Raw genomic sequence first — 18,263 nt, forward strand, 5'->3', positions numbered from 1 at the left:
TCTATCTATCTATCTATCTATCTATCTATCTATCTATCTATCTATCTCTCTATCTATCCATTCATCCATGTAATTTTTTCCTTCTAACTACCCTAATACTGACAAAGGTCTCATGAGTTACAAATATCATCTTTCCATGCAGGGATGTAAACAGTTCAATGTTAATAAGCCCCTTAAGATTTCTCTTTCCTGTTTACCTTTTCATGCCTCTCTTGAGTACTGTATTTGAAATTTCCTATTCAACTCTGGTCTTTTCATCAAGAATGCTTGAAAGTCCTCTATTTCACTGAATTTCCATTTTCCCCCCTGAAGAATTATACTCAGTTCTGCTGGGTAAGTGATTCTTGGTTATAATCCCATCTCCTTTGCCCTCTGGAATATTATATTCTATGCCCTCTGGTCCCTTAATGTAGAAGCTGCTAAATCTTGTGTTATCCTAATTGTGTTTCCACAACACTTGAATTGTTTCTTTCTGGCTGCTTGCAATATTTTCTCCTTGACCTGGGAACTCTGGAATTTGGCTACAATATTTCTAGGAGTTTTCCTTTGGGGATCTCTTTCAGGAGGAAATCAATGGATTCTTTTAATTTCTATTTTGCCCTCTGGTTCTAAAATATCAGGGTAGTTATCCTTGATAATTTCTTGAAAGATGATGTCTAGGCTCTTTTTTTTTCTTTTTTGGCTAGGCAATGGGGTTAAGTGACTTGCCCAGGGTCACACAGCTAGTAAGTCTTATGTGTCTGAGGTCGGATTTGAACTCAGGTCTTCCTGAATCCAGGACCAGTGCTCTATCCACTGTGCCATCTAGTTCCCCCTAGGCTCTTTTTTTTTTTTGATCATGGCTTTCAGATAGTCCAATAATTTTTAAATTCTCTCTCCTGGATCTATTTTACAGATCAGTTGTTTTTCCAATGAGATATTTCACATTGTTTTCTATTTTTTCATTCTTTTGAATTTATTTTATAGTGTCTTGATTTCTCATAAAGTCACTAGCTTCCAATTTCTCCGTTCTAATTTTTAAGGAAATATTTTCTTCAGTAAGCTTTTGTACTTCCTTTTCCATTTCACCATATTTTTAGGACATTCTTCTCCTCATTGACTTTTTGGACCTCTTTTGCTATTTGGGTTAGGCTATTTTTTAAGGTGTTATTTTCTTCAGTATTTTTTTGGGTCTCCTTTAGCAAGCTGTTAACTTGTTTTTCATGATTTTCTTGCATCACTCTCATTTCTCTTCCCAGTTTTCCCTCTATTTCTCTTACTTGCTTCTCAAAATCCCTTTTGAGCTCTTCCATGGCCTGGGAATGATTTATACTTTTCTTGGAGGCTTTGGATGCAGGAGTTTTGACTTCATTGTCTTCTTCTGGTTGTATGTTTTGATCTTCTTTGTCACCAAAGAAAGATTCTAGGGTCTGACTCTTTTTGTGATGCTTGCTCATGATCCTAGCCAATTACTTGAGTTAAAACTCTTTGTTAAGGTAGGGGTCTGCTTCCAGCATGAAGAATATACTGTCCCAAGCTTCCGGGTTTTGTGTAGCTATTTTCAGAGATACTTCTAGGGACCTATAAATTTTCACTTCTTCCAAGGTGGTATGATAAGGGGCGAGGTGTTTACTCCTTTCCTGGCCTGTGTTCTGATCTATGAGTGACCACAAGCACTCTTTTCTGCCTTGGAACTGTGAGGAGGATTTTCTCTCCCCCACCGCTACAAGCTCCACCATGCCAGCACTCCTCCTTTCCCCAGGACCGCCATCCAGAACTGCGTTCCAGATCCAAGCAAGGGCAAAGCAAGAGAATTCTGCCTCAGCACCAGCAGAGAGATCCCTGCAATTCCCCTCTGATCAGCCACTGGATTCCCCCAGTCTGTGGCCTGGAAGTTCTGGAAGCAGCTCTGTGGCCATGCTTGGGGACTGAGGCTGGTACTATGCTTCTCTCTTTCACCACAGTCACAGACTTTTCCCACTGACCTTCTAAGTTGTCTTTGGCATTTGTGGTTTGAGAAGTCTGGAAACCACCATAGCTGTCCTTGATTCAATCCTCTGAGGTTTGCTCCAGGTTCACTGAGCCCTGGTTTGCCTGCATGCCCACACTGAACTGTGTTCCACTCCCTGCCTGGCACGATATACTTTTTTTGATTAACCATCCTGGCTGTCTTGGGCTGGAAATTTGTTTCACTCTGTCTTTTTGTGGGTTCTGCTGCTTTAGGATTTGTTTAGAGACATTTTTATAGGTATTTGGAGGGGTTTTGGGGAGAGCTCAAGCAAGTCACTGCTTTTACTCTGCCATATTGGTTCTGCCCCCCTGTCCCCATTTTAAAGATGAGGAAATGGAGGCAGATGTTAGTTGCTCAGAATCATACATCTAGTAATTGTCTGAGGTAGAATTTGAATTCAGATCTTCTCAACTCCAGGTCCAGCACACTGTCTGCTGAGCAGTCTACCTATATTATTCTATGATTATGGGGCAAATATAATTTACCTGAGTATAGATAGAAAATGAGAACTTGGCTAAAGTGAAGTCATTAATAGAGATGACCTAAGTAATGAAGGAAAAAGGCTTCCATTAAGCTTTAAGGGAGGTCAATGAATAGATTTCAGCCACTCTGTCCAAGGAAGACTGTAACTCTCTGCTCCTTTATATTGTGGCTAATCAGATTGTCTGGCCAATAAGAGACTGGAGTGCTTTGTTACCCTCTTTTATACTGGACTCTGAATCTAAGAGTTGGAAGAGACCTCAGAGGTGAACTAGTTCAACTAATACTTAGAGTATGATCAATTCCTTTACTATGTACTTTACATAGACCATTGAGTCTGCTTGAAAATTGTCAGTGAAAAGAAGACAAATTACCTTCTGAGGCAACCCAAATCAATTATGGATAGTTTTAATTGTTAGAAAAGCCATCTTTATATCAAGGTTAAGCCTGCCACTCAGCAATTTTCAAAATTCATTTATGAAGTTTGCTATTAATAAAAAGGAGAAATATATTTTGACTTTAGAATGAAGTAAAGAGATTTGTTATTAATATGTGTGTCTGCATATTTGATGGAAGAAAATGAAGAAGAAGGAGAAGAAGAAGGAGAAGAAGAAGAAGAAAGAGAGAGTAAAGAATTCACTTTGAAACTAGACAGCAATTAATTTATTAACTACTACAAATAGTTATTTTGCTTTTCAAGACCCAAGACTGGCTACTAAATGAAATAAAAATTACCTATTTCAAAGCTTCCATCAATCAAACCAGCTTCAGATGTTGTTGTCCCAAATCTTCTTTCTATCTGAGTGATGGAACTTTTCATGATAACTCCTGATAGTGCTTTGCAAGTAAAGCTGAATGTTAGAGCCATCATGAACATCTGGTCAAGGGACAGAATGGAAAGGAAAGTATGGTTAAATAAAAGACCACAAGAGTTTCTCTGTAAGTATATATTAGCTTTACTCCTCAGCTTTCATAAATATTATTTTTACCTTTCTCATAATTTTCAACCTTGGTATAAGGCTTTAGTATAATAATGTTAACCTTGCTACCAGCATGTTTGCAAAGGACTCCATTGGCTCAAGTTTCACAATTTCAAGGCAGAGTAACAAAGGTAAAGACTAATTTTTTTAGATTTGTGCCTACTCTTTTTATTTAAATTTTTAAAAATGAAGACATTTTAAAATAATTTTTCAAGAATTCTTAGGCAATTAGATGCAATAGCCTATAACAATTATAAAATAAGCAATATTTACTTTTAAAGATCAATGTATTAACAGAAGCTCATAATCAGAGAGGGAAGCTTCAATCATATATATAAGTAGAAGCCAAGATGCAAATAGGTACTTGTCTCTGGCAGTATTCAAGAGGAGTTTGTTAGGGAAATTACAGAAGGTTACAGTTTCAACTGAAATCCAGGAGAAGCCGAGGCTGAGGGAACTGTCTCAATGCTATTCAGGTTAGGTACTATTTGTTTTACAGCCTGGGGCCCACAGAACATATGTGCTATAAATGCAGTCATATGTCCCTGTCAGAGGAGTAGATAAAAGAACTTGAGAAATGTCTCTCTAAATATTGAGTTATTTGAGAGAGTCTATGGTTTCTTGATGAGAGGGGCAATATAATCAAGAATCAGAGATTTAGAACTGGAAGGGATTTTAGAACTCAACTGGTTCATCCTCTTACAAAAATATAGATAGAGTTGCATGAAATAATGAAGAGCAAAATAAGCAAAACCATATAGTAACAGCAAGATTGTTTTAAGAAAAACTTTGACTGACTAAGTCATTTTGACTAATATAAATGCCCAAATTAACTACAAAGGATATGCAAAGGAAGATGCTATTTATATCCAGAGAAAGAAGTGATAAATAGAATTACGTATAGAAGGATTTTACACATACACACACACACACACACACACATACACACACATACACACACACACAATTTGTGTCTAATGGTAGCCATCTCTAAGATGGGGGAAGGGAAAAAGGAAAAAAAGTAATTTACATGATAACTTTATTGTATATTTAAAAGGAATAAAAAATAAAATGAATAGCAAGTTGTACATAATAGATTTGTAGTTTCATGTGCAATCATCTTTTTATTATACTATGTTATGGAAAACCTTATTTTATTCCATAAATTAAAAAAAAACAAGGACCACACTTTTAAAATTATTTGTAAAATTATTTGGATTCAAAGAATTTGAGCTCAAACTTTAATTCTGCTACTTAATATTTACTGTGTGACCCAGAACAAGTCAATTTCCTTATTTTTACCTCATTCTCCTTAATTGTAAAATAAGGACTTAGGCTAGTTGAACCCTAAGCCACCTTCCAACTTTAAACTCTAATGTCCAATGAAAGGAAAAAGTAATAGTGAATTATTTCATTGGGGCCATAGAAAAAGGCATAAAGCTTTATTTTTTTTTTCAGAAAGGGTGAATATGGCACTTTTAAATGATTCCTTTTCTCCACAATGAATTCTTCCTCAAGTGTTTTCCCCCTCTCTACTTTATCATCTACTCTGTTGCCAAAGTGACCACTCCCTTAATAAGCTCCACGATCAGTTACAAGTCTTTGGCATTCAAGATCTTTCAAAACCTCCTCTCCCTCCTGTCCAATTTTCCAGTCTTCTTAGATCTCATACCTTGCTCCCCTACCTACCTCAAGTACTCTGTGATCTAATGATATTGACCTTGTTGTTCTTTGATCAATTCATTCTATCTCCCAACACTTGGCATTCTCATTGTTTTTCCCACAAAGCTTAGAATACCTTCCTTCCTCATCTTTTCCTGGCTATTTTGGTTTCCTTTAATTCTGAGCTAAAATCCTACCTTATATACGAAATTGTGAAAGAGAGATTGAAATACTAAATAATATGAACTGGGACTACCGGTAGCTCATAATGAATAAATGAAAGCTAAATTAAAGAAAAAATAATAATCTGTTATTTAAAATTATCTTACTGAACATTTGTGGATCGCAGATAAATTGGCTTTTTCGGATACATTTATGTCCTTGAACACATATTTAAAAAAAGGGAAAAAGAGAGGCCCAATTGAGTGATTATGAAATTTAAAAATAAAAGCAAACCATGTTACCTCTGAACATCCTAACTTCAAGGTCAGCTGAAATCCCATCATCTACATGAATCTTTGCCTGATTCCCCTTTAATGTTAATACTTTCCCTCTACAGGTTGTTTCCAATTTCTGTATATATTTTGTTTGTATATTATTGTTTACATGTTGTCTCCTCAATTATATTAAAAGTTCTGTGAGAGCAAGGACTTAAAAAAAAATTCTTTGTATTTTCAGAGTTTAACATAGTGCCTGGCAGATAGTAAGTATTTAATAAATGTTATTGTCTGACTGATTGCAAAGATTAGATCTTATAACTTGTGTAGTTTTTTTTGTCCATTTAAAGTTATTGTTTTTTGATTCTCTTCTGATAAATTTCCTTTAATTTTTGGATATTTGTATTCCAAATTTGTTGTTTTCCCTTTCAGGGCTTCTATTTCCTTCAACTGGATCTCTATTCTTTTCTAAGCTCTGTAATCTACTGTTTGTCTTTTAAATTTTGCTTTAAAAATTCTAATTAACAAACTAATTTCATTCCCAATATCTCTTTTAAATGTCTTATTTCTATATTAAACAACTCTAGTGTATCTTAATTTTTTCCACGATGTCTGAGGAATCTATAAAATTCATGCCATTGTTACTTTCCCCAGACACCTTGCTATTTTACTTGGCATTAAAGAATCAACTAAAACTAATTAAAGCTATAACTTCAAAAAAATTGCAGGATACAACCAAATACAAAAAGATCATAAACTTTTCCCTATATGATCACTAAAACACAATAGGAAAAGGTAGAAAAAGACATTCTACTAAATATAGCTTTAGAATATATAGTATCTTGGAGTCCAGATACAAAGGTATACACCAGAATTATAAAAATACAACTACCAAACTTTCATTACAGATTAAAAAGATAGACATAAATAATTGGAGAGATATTAATTGCTGATGGTAGAGCTATGCTAACATAATAAAAATGACAATCCTACCTAAATTGGTTTGGAAATTGAGTGTTATACCAATTAGCCCACCAAAGAGTTATTTTATAGATTGAGAAAAATTAACAAAACTCATCTAAGAGAAAGAAAAGTTCAAGAATATCATGGGGAATAATTTTTTAAAATGTGGGGAGCATAGGGGTCTCCCTGCAGTAGGTTTTAAAAATGTAATAAAAGTAATAATCATCAAAATGATTTGCTAGTGGTGAAAAATGGAAAATTTGATCAGTAGAATCTATCAGGATCACATGACACAGAAACAATAAAACATAGTAGCATACTATTTAATAAACACAGACTCCAAAAATTGGAGTAAGGACTCATTAGTCAACACAACCTCCTGGGAAAACTTAAAAGGCTGTCTGTCATATGTTAGATGTCAACTAACATCTCACATCATATATGGATACATGACCTAGATGGAAAAGGTCATACTATAAATTAGTGGACAAAGGAAGGACATAAGTTTTAGAACTATATTTTGAAAAATGTTCTTGATCAAAGAAGAGAGACATGACCAAAAAAGATAAAATGAACAATTTTGAAAATACAAAATTAGGGGTTTTTGTACATACAAAATGAATACATTTAAGTAGAAAACAAACAATAATTTTGAGAGGTCATAAATCTTTATAGCAAGTTTCTCTAATAAAATCTATATATCTAAGATATATAGGGAATTGATTCAGAAAATTGATTTACCAAAACAAATTTAGAAAATCATCAAAAGATAAAGAACCAAAGGATGTGACTAGGCAGCTCATAGCAAAAGAAATGCAAGTGATCAATAACCACATAAAAAAGCTCCCAAACTCTAATATAAAGAGAAATGCATACTAAGCTATTATAATGTTCCACCTCATGTTCATCAGATTGGCAAAGATGACCAAAAAGGAAAATGGCAATTTTTGGTGGTCTGTGGGAGAACAGATGGGTAGACAAATGCATAGGTAGTGGAACTGTGAATTTGTCCAACCATTCCAGAAACTATTTTGAACCATACCCCAAAGTCACTAAACTGTTCACACACCCTTTGACCCAGTAATACCACTACTATGCATAAATTTAAAAGAAAATAAAGAAAAAGGGAAATTACCTACAAGTATAAAAGTATTTATAGAACTGCTCTGTTGTAGCAAAGAACTGTGAAGAAAATAAGTGCCCATGAATTGTGGAAGGGCTGATCAAATTATGGTACATGAATATAATGGAATATTGTTGTCATAAGAAATGTTGAAATATTCAGGAAAAAATGTGGGAATTGGTATGACACTGAATGAAGTGAGCAGAACTAGGAGAATAATACCTGTAATAGCAACAGCATTATAAAGGAAAAGAGTGGTTAAAAAATTAAGAACTACAATTAATTCAATGACCAAGAAAGACTCCAGAAGATTAATGATGAATCATTCTTTCCACCTCTTGAGAGAGAGGTAATAGAATCTATGTGCAGAATAAGATGAATGTTTTCAGACAGAACTAATATATGAATTTGTTTTGTGTAACTATCTTGATGAGAAAGCTTTTCTTTTTATTTATTCAGGGATATTTGGCATGGGTTAGTATTTATTATACTTAAAAAAAAGAGAAAAGAAAAAAGAGTGTCACTAATCATTATAAATACACATAAGACAGGAAGAGGAAATTCAGGAGGCAGTTAGGTGGCACAGTGGATAGAGTTCCAGCCTTGGAGTCAGGAGGACCTGAGCTCAAATCTGGCCTCAGACACTTGACACTTACTAGCTGTGTGACCCTGGGAAAGTCACTTAACCCCAATTGCATCACCAAAAAGCAAAAAAAAAAAAAAGGGAAAATTCAGAAAGTGACATAGACAATTAGGGCAGTGTTGATTTATGCTAAATTCAAAATATTTTTAAAAGTGAGGTTGTAAGTAATAGAAATTAACGTTTTCATATGACACTCTCTTTTTCTGTTCTTATTTGCATAGGGAAATGTTAGTTTTTTTTATGTATGTCAAGTTCATAACAATGAAGGCCACAAGGGACCTGGCCAATCTTTTGTCAGTAAATATCCAGTTCCTTATCTAATTCCAATCAAGAAAAGGTCATTCTTTGTGAAGGAACAAAACACAGACATTCTTTTGCATTTAATTCAAAATAATAGTAATACCATCCTAATACCTCTCTTTTCTGTTCCATAGTATGGATTCAACTACTCACCTACTTGGGCAGTGCAGCCTATGGATATAGCACTTGCTGTGCCATGTGGATCTCCCTTCTCTCCTGCTGCAATGATACATCCTAACCTGCTTTCACACCAACAAGTCTTAGGGTTTTCCCAGAGTGTTTGTATGTGGGAGCTTACCATTAACATAGGGCTAACAGCAAAACTCTCTCCTGTCTTCTCCTTTCCTCAAGGTACTCAACAGAAGCCAAGAGTTAAATAATTATAACATTTACTCAATAGAAGACCAGAGAAGAATTAATCACAATATAGTAAGAGTCAACCCATCATTCTGAGTCACAATTCCCACCAAGGTATACAGGATCTATGATTTTATCAATATAAGAAGCTCTCATTGAGCAATTTCCTCTCCCCATGTAGATCAACACCTTCTCTGCAACTTAGAGTGTTAAAAAGTTTCCCAGGTTCATGCAGGTAATATGTGTCAGAAGTGGGACTTGATTTTTTTTTTAGGCAATTGGGGTTTAAGTGATTTGCCCAGGGTCACACAGCTAGTAGAAGTGGGACCTGAACCCAGAGCTTTCTCACTCCTAGATTAATTCTCATTCAATTATGCAACACTGCCTCTCCTGAAAAATATTATTCCTCTCAAATTAGAAACTTCTTTCCCCTTAATAATTAAAGTTCTAATTTGTTGTTGTTCAGTCATTTCAGTCACATCCAACTCTTCAAGACCCCATTTGGGGTTTTCTTGGCAAAGACACTGGAGTAATTTGCCATTTCCTTCTCTAGATCATTTTACATATGAAGAACTGAGGGAAACAGGGTTAAGTGAGTTGTCCAGGTTCAAGCAGCCAGTAAGTGTCTGAGGGCAGATTGGAACTCGGGAAGATGAGTATTCCAAACTCCAGGACCAGCACTCTATCCATTGTGCTACCTTGCTGCCCCAAAAGTTGTAATTATTTATATATTTACAAAATATATCTCAACAAACCTTCATGACACTGCAGCACTTAATTTTCTTCTTGACTGATGATGCCATAGCTATTTGCTTGGTTGAGTATTGACTTGAGCCTTTCCTGGAATCTGAGATATCTGTTTCTACTGCTTTGTTTTCTTGTCTTGAATTCATTACCTGGGGAAGAAGATCAGATTTATTTATTTTTTTTAATGTGTAAACTGAGCATGACTTTCCCAGTTCCCCAAACCCAAATTCAGCTTGTGAAACATTGCTTTGTAATAGATTATAGGAACTTCAAATGTTAGCAGTGGGTGGGATGTTTGAGATTACCTACTCAAATCCTTTCATTTTATAAATAAAGAACTGAGACTCAGAGAGATGAAGCAGCTTAACTATGACACTTAGCTAAGTTGGAGTGAAACCCAGATTCCCCCCCACCCCACTATATTTTGCTGTAGTTGTTATCTATATATCAATCAAATATCCAGAATTATCTTCACACATCCAGTTGGTGAACAGTAGGATACTGAGAAAGAACACTGGTAAAAGGACCTTGGTTTTTTTCTGTAATTTGTCATTATCTCTGCGACCTTCTGTCATACGCAATGACATTTGATTTTTTTGGGGTCTCAGTTTCCACATCTATAAAATGATAGAGTTAAATTATCTAAATTATTTTAAATGAGGTAATATTTGTAAAACACTAAGCACAGCACCTGGCACAGTGCAGGCATTATTAAAAATCTAGTTTTAAAAAACTAGTGATGATGATGATGATGATGGTGATGATGATGATGGTGATGATGATGATGATGATGATGATGATGATGATGATGATGATGATCTATCTCTAAGGCTACTTCTAAATAAAATGCCCTTTGGCTCAGGGCTGTCTTTTTTTCATTCTCAGTGCCAAACATAGTGCTTTTTACACAGTAGGTAGCTGATAATTATTGAAAAAAAAGAGATTTCCAGCTCTTAAAATTCTATGACTCAATGGACTCAATGGAATCATAAGATAAAATTCCTGACCTTGGGTAATTTATAAACTAGATGGAAAGAAAGTATTTATATACAAGAAGCAACAGGACAATATAATAAGGCTGAATATTGTATGCTAGGTTGTGTAATGAAGACTTGAAATCTTACAGGAATTTAGAGAAGTGGGTTATCAGTGTAGGCTTAAGTAGACTTAATGGAGGAGGTGGGGTTTTAATTGGTCTTTGACCTTTGGGTAAGATTCGAATAAGCAGAAAAGAGGGAGAAGGACATTAAGAACATTTCTCATACCATACCACACCTATCAGATTGGCTAACAAGACAAAAAAGGAAAATGATAAGTGTTAGAGCAGATGTGAGAAAATTGCAACACTGATGCATTGTTGGTGGAGTTATGAACTGATCCAACCATTCTGGAGGGCAATTTGGAACTATGCCCAAAGGGCTATAAAACTGTGCATACTTTGATCCAGCAATACTACTACCAGGTCTATATCCTGAAAAGATCACAAAAATAGAAAAAAGACCCATTTGTACAAAAATATTTATAGCAGCTCTTTTTGTGGTGGCAAAGAATTGGATATTGAGGAGATGCCCATAAAATGGGAAATGGCTGAACAAGTTGTGGCATATGAATGTAATGGAATACTACTGTTCCATAAGAAATGATGAACATCGTGATGGAAAATGCTATCCACATCCAAAGAAAGAACTATGGAGTTTGAATGCAGATCAAAGCATACTATTTTCTATTTTCTTTTCTTCTGTTGAGTTTTGTTTCCTCCTTTCTGGTGGTTCCTCCTATTGGTTCTAATTCTTACTTACAACATCACTAATTTGAAAATATGTTTAATAGGAATGTATATGTATAGCCTATATCAGATTGTGTGTTGTCCTGGGGAGCATGGTGGGGAGGAAGGGGGAGAAAAATTTTAAATTCAAAAGCATATAGAAGTGATTGTTGATAAATGAAAATAAATTAATTTTTTAAAAGTCCTTATCCCACTAAAAAAAAAGAAATGATGAACAGGCAGATTTCATAAAAACCTGGAAAGACTTTCATGAACTGATGCAGAGTGAACTGAGCAGAACCAAGATAACATTGTACACAGTAATAGTAACATTGTGTGATGACCAACCTTGATAGACTTAGCTTTTCTCAGCAATACAATGATCTAAGTCAACTCCAAAAGAGTCATGATAGAAAATGCTATCCACATCCAGAGAAAGAACTAAAGAGTCTGAATGTAGGTCAAAGCATACCATTTTCTCTTTTTTCTTTCTTTCTTGTGATCTTCTCCTGTTGTTCTGATCCTTTTTTCACAACATTACTAATGTGGAAATATGTATAATATGGTTGCACATGTGTAGCCTATATCAGATTGCATGCTGTCTTGGGAAGGGTGAGTGGAGAGAGGGAGAAATTGAGAACTCAAAATCTTATAAAAGTGAATGTCAAAAACTAAAACTAATGAAATAAATACATTTAAAAAAAGAACATTCCTCAAAGGAAGGTTCTGGATTAAAGGCTTATACATCATGGTTCCAAATTCAAGGTCATATAAATGCTTCTCTACCTTGCTAATCTAGGTGCCCTTGATTTGCCAAGAATATAAAACTTTCACTATATTGTATAAAACATTTTTTTCATTTAATATTCTTATGAATCTCCATCTTTATGCCTGCTATGTGACCTTGGGTTAAGTCCCTTAAACACTATTTGCTTCAGTTTCCTTAATTATAAAATAGGAATAATAATAAATACGACTCAATGATTGTGAAGACCAAATGATATATTTGTGAAGTACTTAGCATAGTGCCTGGCACATAGCAGGTGCTATACAAAAGCTATTATTATTATTATCCCCATACATTCACGTACATATACTTTTCTATCCCTTAAATTCTTTTTTTTTTTTTTTTTGAGGCAATCAAGGTCAAGAGACTTGCCCAGGATCACACAGCTAATAAGTGTCTGAGTCCAGATTTGAAGTCAGGAATCTTCCTAATTCCAGGTGTAGCACTCCATCCACTGTGCTGCCCCAAGGGAATTTTAGTGTATTGGAAAGATAACTGGATTTGGAATCAAATGACCTGCCCACTCTTTCTCACAGAAACTAGGCAGAGACCAGTATTTCCCACTGTATACCAAGATAATGTCAAAATTGGTACTTGATTTAGATATAAAGGGAGATATCATGAGCAAATTAGGTGAGCATGGAAAATTTGCCTGTCAAATCTATATATAAAGGAAACATTGATGATCAAACAAGAGATAGAGAGTAGTATCACAAGAGTAAAATGGAAAATTTTTGATTATATGAAATTAAAAAAAGATTTTGCACAAAGAAAACCAATGCAATTGGAATTAAAAGGAAAGCAGGACACTGGGAAAAATTACACTTCTAAATTTCTCTTCTAAAGGTCTCATTTCTCAAATATATAGGGAAATGAGTAAAATCTATAAGAATAAGAGCCATTCCCTAATTGATAAATGGTTGAACATGCAATTTTCAGAAAAATAAATCAAAGGTATCTCTACTCAGATGAAAAAATGCTCTAAATCACTAATAATTAAAAAATGCAAATCAAAACAACTCTGAACTACCGTCTCACACCTACCAGATTGGTTAAATGACATAAAAGCAAAATTACAAATGCTGGAGGGGATGTGGAAAAATAGGGTATGTATTATGGGCGGAGTTGTGAGCTACTTCATCTATTCTAGAGAATGATTTGGATCTGTTACCCTAAAGCTATAAAACTGTGCATACCCTTTGACCCAAGATACTACTACATGCTCTGCATCCTGAAGAGACCAAAGAAAAGAGAAAAGAATCTATATGTACAAAAATATTTATAGAAACTCTTTTTGTGGTGATAAAGAATTGGAAATTGAGGGGTTTCCATCAAGTGGGGGAATGGCTGAACAAGTTGTGGTATATAATTTTGATGGGATACTTTTGTCAATAAGAAATGATGAGGGGGATGGTTTCAGGGGGAAAAAAAACCTTAGGAAGACATATATTAACTCATACAAAGTGAAGTGAGCAGAATAAGAACATTGTACACAACAGGCTTGCACAACCTCCAGCTGTGTGGCCCTTGGGCTGCTTGCAGCACTGCAAAGGATTTCAGATAGTCTGTGAAAAATGTAGAGGAAAATATCCTTTGTATGTAGAAGAAATCCTTTGGCATGCCCACAAGTGACAGGTTGCACAAGACTGGTACATGGTAACAGTAATACTGTAAGGAAGATCAACTGTGAAAGACTTAGCTATTCTGATCAAGACAATGACCCTAAGACAATTCCAAAGGATCCATGATGAAAAATGCTATCTACCTCCAGAGAGAGAACTGATGAACTCTGAATGCAGATTGAAACATATATGTTCATTTAGTTTTTCTGCCCCCCCCTTTTTTTGCAGAATGGCTAATATAGAATTATTTTGTATCATTTCACATGTATAATGGGTATTATATTGCTTTCTTTCTCAAATGGATGGGGAAGGAACTTAGGGAAGGGAGAGAATTTGGAATTCAAAATTTTAAAAAGTGAATGTTAAAAAATGTAAAAAAAAATTGAGACAAACAAGAAAGAATCCCCACTCTGTTACTTCCTTCCTTATGAAATGCAAGGTGCTTAACCTTTTTTGGGCCTTTTTTTCCTTATTTCTAAAATGAAGTGACATTGAACTAGATAATGTGAATGTACTCTTTCAGGTCTAAGTCTAGAAACTTATGTATAGATGCCATTTCTCTTATGTCTTGAAGTATAATTAGATTTTTAAAAAGCAGAGGTATCAAATCCTGCTCAATGAATAATATATAAAGCACAACCTTTGGAGTTAGGAATACCTGGGTTTGAATCTTGCCTTAGTTATATACTGGCTTTGTGGCAATAGGCCAGTCACTTAACTTCTCAGTGTCCCAGGAAATTTTCTAGGACTGTAAATTGCAAATTTGGTGCTGATCTGAGTCAATATATATATACTGGTAGTCTATTTGGTTTAGAACTGTCACTTCATATATAAACATATCATGACTTGTAACTGGATATGTATGTGTATCAGTGTATAAAATACATGCACATATAAACTAAAATACATTTAATTACATATAGATGTAATTTCTACTCATATTTATAACTATATACTTTAATATATGATTTGTTGCTGTTCAGTTGTGTCTAACTTCTTGTGACCCCATTTGGAGTTTTCTTGGCCAAGATACTGGAGTAGTTTTCCATTTCCTTCTCCAGATCATTTTACAGATGAGGAAACTAAGTCAAACTGGGTTAAGTGACTTGCTCAGGGTCACACAGATGAGCCAATGTATGGTACTATATTAACACTGTAACATCAATTAATTATATTATAAACTAAATACTTACATTAATTGTTGATATTATATGATAATTGCTTTATGTTTCAATCCTTATATAATTTCTATCTGTGATCTCATTGAAGTATGAATGTGATCTCCACTCATCTATGCCTTTTCATGTAGCATATAATGCATATATATGCATATATATACACATATATACACAATACACACATAGATGAAATATATACAAAATAAGAATTTGAAAGCCTCATTAGTCAAAAGTGGAAGCATGAAAATTGTGTCTATTAGGACAGGAATATAAATAAAAAAATAAGAAATGACTGCCTAGATTTTCTTTGCAGTCATTGGTATATATTTTCATGGAACCCCATTTATTGAAAGGCAGAGACAAATATCTCTGATTGCAATGGGGACAACCATTCCCTTAGTCATAATTTTATGAGTATGGTGGAGCGGAAAAGAGCACCAGATTTAGAATTAGAAGATCACAGAAGAACAGGACTTTAAATATGTTAGGGACTCAATGACCATCTAGCTTAATTCTTGCCTGAAAAAAATCCTTTATAAAATCCACAAGTGGTCATTCAGACTATATGAAAATTTCTCATTATCAGGATCCAACCACCTTGCCAAATAATCCATCCTCATTTCTGGATAACTCTAATTGCCAATAAGAGGAATTTTTTGTTGTTTTATTTTTATTGTTTTATTGTTTTGTTTTTTTTCCCTGAGATTCAGCTAACATTTGCTTCTTTGCAACTTCCTCTCATTCTTCCTTCTTGGGCCAAACAGAACAATTCCATATTTTCTTCCACACAATAGTCATTGACCACAGTTCTTATGATTCTTCTGAATCTTTTCTTCTGAATGCTACATGTTCTCAGTTCCTTCCCTTGCTCATTAGAGGACATGGACTTTAGGCCCTTGTTTCTATTTCCCTCCTCTGGATGCTCTCCTATTTATCAAGGTTCTACTTAAACTGTGGTACCCAGAACTGCACACAATACTAGTTGCTGCCTGAACAAAGAAAAATACAGAGGGACTATCATCTCTTCATTCCTGGAAGTTTTGTTTTTCTTAATGCAGTCCAAGTGGTCAATAGCTTTTTGGGTTGCCATATCCATCCCACTGCTGACTCACATTAAGCTTACAGTCTACCAAAACATCCAGATCCTTTTCAGATATGAGTGCTATTTATAGGTCTTACGCTAACTAACTGTGTGCCCTTGAACAAATCCCTTAAATTATTTATACCCCAGTTTCTTTATAAAATTGCTTAGTTGGACAAAATGATCTCTAAGTTCCCTCCTAGATAAAACTGTCAATCCAAAGGTAATGGTGTGACTTACAGTGCTTCCTTTATCTGAACCAAGAATGAGAAGGTAGAGTCATTTAATTTTGAAGTTGGGAAAGAACTTAGAAATCATGTCAAACACACCCATTTGAGGTAATTAAGGTTAATATTTCCCAAAATTATTTAGCTAGTTGGTAGAATGGCTGGGACCATTACCTAGGAATCTTCATTTTTTTCTATAGCACCAAGATTCCTCTCAAGTACTATGTCACCTGTAAAGTTATTCTTGTTCTAGTAATCTTGACATACACTTTTCTGAGATCCTCAGAGTGACTAGACAGGGATTTTAATTACCATTTTGAGAGTCTTTCAAAAAAAATCTCAAGGAATTAAAGGGGAGGAAACAGGGATACTATTCTTATTGCTTCTGGTTTCCTTTGAAATATCAATTCTTCTTAAACTCAGACCAACTACCTGCTGCTGAAACTGAAAAAAAATCCTCCTAGAAGGAGAGTTCAGGTATTCCCTTACATCTCCCTATTATCATTTATTCCCCACAGTTACCCTCACCCCAATTACAATAAGCTCCTTTGCTCATTGGGACTTTCTTATGTAAAATGCATGTTGATTGTGGGAAAGTTTCTCTGGGACAGATGAGCTTTCTTTATGAATTATTCAGAAAGATGAATGGAGTCTATATACTTCGGGTTTGCTAGGGTGTGTTAATAATGGGGCAAAAAGAGAATGGGAAATGGGATTTCACTTAGACTTCCTACCTTAGCCCATTCTACCTTAGCTTCTGGGAACAACTCAGATGGTTTACTAAAAAACAGAAACAGTACTTCCCACTTCAAAATTGATCCATGCACAATTCTCAAATTAATCTTTAAGTAAAAAGTAAAACCAGAGCACAGGAACATGTAAAACAAACTTGAGTAAATAGAATAAAATCTTAAAATAAACTCCATGTAGAAAAATGGTAACATTTTCCTATGACCATTTATAATGTTTGTTCAATTTTGTAGGGGTGAAAAAATATTTAAATTAACAAATCCAGAAGGTTCTTACCTAGACTTAGAATCCAACTTCACCAATATTATGTCCGTTCCTAAATTTGTTGATATTGGAAGAATGGTCTTTAAATAGTCAGGATTTAAAAAAAATTTTTTTTTCATCAGTCCAGTGATGATTAACTATCTTATCTACTGATTGTCCTGGATAAATAGAAGTAAATTTCCAAGTTAACACAAACTTTCAGAAAACCAATATTTCTTTTACATTTCTTGTAAACGTATAAAATGATGACATTGATATTTTCAAAAAAAATTAAAACTGCATTAACTATACTAAAGTTATATTGATAGCATTACAATTCATTAAGTGTATGAAAGTTCACCACCAACCTTAACACTGTGAAAAGATTGTTGACTTGCCTTGACTTGACTTCACCTCTGGGAATGATTTGTAGGCCTGTTTAATCATTTAAGATAATCACCATATTTTTTCTCCAGGAGGGTGTTTCACTCAGATTTTCCTATGTATTTTGAGCCATTCAACATAGAAAAGAACTCAAGATAATCTACAACAAAAAAAAATGCTTTTACAGGTTCCATTAGATTTTAAGAAGATAAAATTCACTCTTTTCCTTAATACTAGAATGTAGGGGATTTTAGCCATTTTTGTGTTATAGACACCTTTTGCAGTTTGGTGAAGCCTATGGGACTCCATCTCAATAAATGTTTTTAAGTGCATAAAACAAAACATATAGTATTATAAAGGAAATAAATTATATCAGAATATAGTTATAAACCTTTTTTTAAAAAATTCTGGTCAAGGACTTACTTTTCAGCCGTTCCAGTGGTTAATCTCATGCTGATAAAAACTGGATATCCCTGTATGTAAGTGTGTTTAGCCATGAATTTGCTCTTAGATTACCAAGCAACATTTCCCAGAAACTTGACCA

General features: G+C 34.5%; 1 protein-coding gene across 1 annotated transcript in view; it reads right to left on the reverse strand.

Annotated features, from left to right (window-relative positions):
- Window positions 1–17,417, reverse strand: part of LOC114025193 (solute carrier organic anion transporter family member 1B1-like) — a 59,673-nt gene extending 42,256 nt beyond the window's left edge. Inside the window, exons 1-3 of the mRNA XM_027838534.1 lie at window positions 17,369–17,417; window positions 9,691–9,831; window positions 3,206–3,347 (exon numbers count right to left, since the gene is read on the reverse strand). Coding sequence (XP_027694335.1) covers window positions 3,206–3,347; window positions 9,691–9,828 — 280 coding nt within the window. The 5' untranslated portion in view covers window positions 9,829–9,831; window positions 17,369–17,417. The remainder of the gene's footprint in view (window positions 1–3,205; window positions 3,348–9,690; window positions 9,832–17,368) is intronic.
- Window positions 17,418–18,263: the final 846 nt, after the last annotated feature.

This window comes from Vombatus ursinus, unplaced genomic scaffold (assembly GCF_900497805.2).
Source record: "Vombatus ursinus unplaced genomic scaffold, bare-nosed wombat genome assembly UNPS02014830.1, whole genome shotgun sequence".
In the NCBI taxonomy this organism is placed as follows: domain Eukaryota; kingdom Metazoa; phylum Chordata; class Mammalia; order Diprotodontia; family Vombatidae; genus Vombatus; species Vombatus ursinus.